The sequence below is a fragment of the Coffea eugenioides genome, chromosome 2, assembly GCF_003713205.1.
Source record: "Coffea eugenioides isolate CCC68of chromosome 2, Ceug_1.0, whole genome shotgun sequence".
Taxonomy (NCBI): domain Eukaryota; kingdom Viridiplantae; phylum Streptophyta; class Magnoliopsida; order Gentianales; family Rubiaceae; genus Coffea; species Coffea eugenioides.
This window is the reverse complement of record NC_040036.1, coordinates 31,556,165-31,560,857: the sequence shown is the minus strand read 5'-3', so window position 1 is coordinate 31,560,857 and position 4,693 is coordinate 31,556,165. Positions and strand designations below refer to the sequence as shown.

At 35.3% G+C, this 4,693-nt stretch overlaps 1 protein-coding gene across 1 annotated transcript; it reads right to left on the bottom strand.

The window, feature by feature from the left end:
* Positions 1-2,324: 2,324 nt before the first annotated feature.
* Positions 2,325-2,744, bottom strand: LOC113759482 (ylmG homolog protein 1-1, chloroplastic-like). The gene has a single exon (XM_027302059.1). The coding sequence runs from the start codon at positions 2,742-2,744 to the stop codon at positions 2,325-2,327; it is 420 nt and encodes a 139-aa protein (XP_027157860.1).
* Between the last annotated feature and the right edge of the window lie 1,949 nt (positions 2,745-4,693).

Below are 4,693 nucleotides of genomic sequence, written 5' to 3'. Positions count from 1 at the left end.
TGCACTAGGCAAACCCTATGCGACGGGCAAATGTCCCAAGAGAGATTCGAACCCGGATTAGTAGGATTCCTTAGTTCATTGTTGATCACTAGGTCAGAAAGAAAAATTAACACACAATCAAGTGGGTTTCAAGGTTGCTGTTAGGCAATATTGTCAACTCAATAGCTAGTATATGCAATATTCTTTTTATTCAATACATCCTGAGATTGGTGAGGTAATTGAGAATACATACTCACCCATTATTATCTTCTTCCAAACTAATAATTAACTCTAGTCACAGGCTTTTGTGTAATTAAACAATTAATACTCAAGTTCTAATTTTGTTCTCTATAAGTAAAGCCATGCTTTCCTGATTCTCCTTAATTTTACTCCGGCGTGTAGGGGTGTGCATCGAATTCGAAATCGGTAAATCGGAAGTTTGAAATCGGAATTTTTCAAAAATTTGACATGGATTTTCCCGACCGATTTCGAATTCGAAATGGCCAGTTCCGATTTCGACTTCTGACGGGGTTTTGATATACGTACAAGTTAAAATCCGATTTACACCCGTTTGACTGTAAGTATACAGGTCAAATTAGTAGTTTAGGGTATATATCGGATCGATCCCACGAGGAAGATTGAACAATTACCAGCATTACTAAAACTTCTCTATTATTTAGACTATCAATGAATTATAAGAAATGAATCCTACTGAACCTATGCAAAATAACAAATGAAAGCTCCTTAGGTTATGGTATCCCTAACTACTCATGCAAGTGCTATTTTTGGATCATTGGGAACTACTATCTTGGCTAGCTATGGTGTAATTTCCTTATGCATATGAATCCTACTTTCGTAGTGAGTTAATTATACTCATAACTAATCCAAACCTATTCTCATGGTTATGAAATTAGCTACAAGTTCATTTTTTCTGTGAAATTATATGAAATGAATCACTAAAATCACATAGGTGCACCTCTACTCTCGTGAGTGTACTCCCTGTGTTTAACACTTCTTGAACCAGTGTTAAATCTCAATTTTCATTGCAGAAACAACACCTTAGATAATCACAATCAATGGTACCAGATTAATCATGATTTTAAAGAGCTAAAGTGCTAAATAACTTGCTCAAATCATAGCAATCAAATAGCCAAATAATAAACATTAACAATCATAGGAAGTTCAACCAAACCCAAGGCATAAACTTTAGAGACACATAAATAACATAAAATCCAGACTTGTATATTAACCAAACTTGGAATTAAGTACAAAAGATAAAGAATTGGAAAGAAATGTAACCCTTGTCACATGAGTTCATCTCCTTGCCTTCTTCATCCTCCAACCTCCTCTTCCTCTAGCTAATAAACAAGATGGATGAACTACTACTCTATACTAAACTAATCTAACACTCAGAAAATGGAAGAGCTACATTTCTGCAGACTTCAAGCTTTCTCCCGTATGATCTTCTTGAATCTTGCAAGTTTTTTGCTATATAAAGGTAAAAGGTAGTCAAGGAATGAGGTTTACACCTCCCTTTTACAGCTGCAAAATGTTTGTCACATGTCTAGCATTACATGTGACTTATTAGAGGTGAAATCAAGTTGTCCGCGTAAAGAACAGACTTTTCTAACCATAATCGGGCCATAAATCTGTCCAAGTTCCGCCCGGATTGATACAGTGACCTTTTTGTGCAATTTCTATTCAATTTCCAGCTCCGCTCCAATTTTGCCTCAACTTTAACTAAACTTTTCTTGATGATAGAAGCTAATTTAACTCTTGACCAAAACATAAAACTTGTAACTCTTTGAGTTAGCTTTCCAATGCATGAAGAATCACCTCATTTGGATTTGTGTAGCCTGAGAAATGACTAAAATACTCTTGACTGCTCACTGCCCTGTTTCAACTTCGACCAATAGAAATTGGCTACTGTAATTCGGCTTTTTGACCTAGAAAACCTTCAAACTGGATTTTGATGTCTTCAATTCTTATATTCAAATTGATTCAAGAATCATCTCAATCCGATTACTGTAGCTCAAGTTATAGCCGAAATACTAAAATGTGTCAAAGCTGTCAAAAATGCACAAAAAAAATGCACAAAATGCAAGTAAAAAGTGATAAAAACCTCATTAAATCACTTAAGACATTTTTCCCCAATTATAGCCAAAATTATTCATTTTCTTCCAACAATATAACCAAAGTGACTAAAAATAACATAAAATGTCATTCAATTATTACGTAAATTAGTCACTTATCCAATTCGATTCCGAATTTCGGTGAATTCCGAATTCACCGAATTCAAAAACCTGCTTTCCCAAGGTATATTGGGGAACCAGCTCAGCAAAACCCTAACCACCAAAACCCCGTTGTATATATCCAGCCATTTTGCCATCCCGGCTGCAACCGCGGTGAACGGTGTTCAAAGTTCCAGTGGATGCATCCCCAATTGGGGCGAAAAAAACCGGGCCGGCGGAGTGGACTAAAGGCTCCGGCAGGCCATGAAAGCCCTTCAATTGCAGGCCCAAATTGAGAACCTTGGAGGCCGTTAGAGCGAGAGCCAACAGTGTAGTCACCGTCCGAGTTGAACTGGTGAGCAAAGATAGAGCGGGGTTCTGGTAACCAGAGCTTTTGGCAATTATTGCCGGCCTTTTAGGGTTTGCTAGGGAGAAGGAAAGCCGCAGAGGATAGGCAGCGGTGAGGTTGTTCGGAGAAATAACGGTAGGTTTTCGGAGGATTAAGGTCTGAGAGGCTATCAGGGAAAAAGCCATCTGGCTTTGGCTCGAACGAAATCTCCGGATTCTGAAGACTGCGGAGTTGATTCTAGAATTGCCCAAGCCGTCTTCCTTCAATTGGGCTTTAAGTAACCTTTGCGAGCCTTATCTATTCTTTTTTTATTCCGATTAGTAGTACTTTATTGTTAAAAAATATTATATTATATATATATTATAAAATGAAATCGAAATTATATTTTCGAATTCGACCCGATTTCAACCAATTCGAAATCAGAATTACTGAATTCTATTCCAAATTATCGAATTCGAAATTCCGAATTTAATTCGAAATCGGTCGGTAAATCGAAATTTTTCAACTTTGCACACCCTTACCGGCGTGGGCCCTAACTCAAATTCTTTAAAAAACTATTATTACCCAAATCATTCTAGTTATTTGGATTGAAGAATTTGATAAAAAATTTAAAATCCATCCAAACCATTCTAGATAGAGGGAGGCATATATTGATCATGAAATTGAAACAGAAGGGAAGGTATATAATTGATCATTAAATTATGTTGAAACAGAAGGGGAGATATTTATTGAAACAGAAGGGGAGGTATATATTGATCATGAAACTGAAACAGGAGACGCGCCATGTTTTTGAAGTATATTTGATGCAAAATTTTGTATTTAATGTTTTCTGATATCAGTATAGAAGATCAAAGTCCTTCTTTTCTTTTGAGGCTAATTCAATATAAAAAAAAAAGGCCACAATTTTTAGCTTTTTATGACAAAAAAATATAATAAATTACATCCTAAAGTGTACACGATTTCCCGTGTATGTATTAGCACATTTTCGTGCAAAACAGAGTATGAATACCTTCTATAATATTTATTGGATAATTGCACTATATTTTTTAATTAAGGTTTCAATTGCTCTCTCTTTATATAACATTAAGCTTCAAAAATTGTGGTGTCATGGACAAGTCATCACATATAAATTACCGTGCGAGAGGTGCCGATGCATAGTTGGAAGCACCAAGCCTATAAATAAATGAAAGGACAAATATTAGCACTTCAGATAATCTGTCAAAAATTTTTTTTAAAAAATCCCTACTCACATTGGAATTCTGTTTTGTTTTGGATCTTTACCATCTTAGAAGATCACGAATTGGAAAGGACATCACTAATTGGTCAAATCTAGATGCGCATATCATATTTACAAATAAAAAAATGTTTAAAAAAAGGCTTGGCTGAGTAAACATCAAAACATCAAGGTAAGCATATTGTCATCTCATCCCTTGCCTCTAATGCCCTAGTCTCCTAGACTCACGTAAAATATATACCCTTTTTCCACCTATGCCTTACGTTTCTTAACTATTTTTTAAAACAATTCACCTACAGAAAAGTAATTTTGAAACGGGATATCTCTATGTGATAGACACAAATAATTAAAAAATGGATCATCTTTTAGTTTAAATTTATCCTTAGTTTTGAAACAAGATATCTCTATGTGATAGAAACAAGTAATTAAGAAGTGGATAATCTTTTAGTTTATATTCATCCTATAAATCATATATCGTTTATAATAAGGTTTTCCCTTTTATTAAAGGCTATAGATATTAAACAATCTCATACCAAAAGTACATAGAGCATAATTAGTTTAGGTGTAACAACAAATACCCTAAACAACCTCCTACTTCTCCTACTTGTTTTCAAACCACTTATATAAAGAACCATTCAAGGGAGTAGCTTAAACATCTCCTGTCCTCGTGGAAACAACTACTTTACCAGCAAATCACCACACATTTATTCCAACAAAGTCCAAAACCACACCTATAAATTGCTTCCATTAACGAAGGAAGAAAGCCAAGCAAGAGCATCCAGCATCAAGAGCATCAGAAGCACAGGCATATTTTCAACCGAAAGGGGCAAGGTTGGGTAACTATTCTCAAAATTATTTGAGGTTCTTGCCCATCAACTGCCTTAAAAAAACCCAAAAAAA

Excerpts from the sequence above, each read along its gene's own strand:
- LOC113759482 (XM_027302059.1), bottom strand. The coding sequence starts at position 2,744 with ATGGCTTTTTCCCTGATAGCCTCTCAGACCTTAATCCTCCGAAAACCT.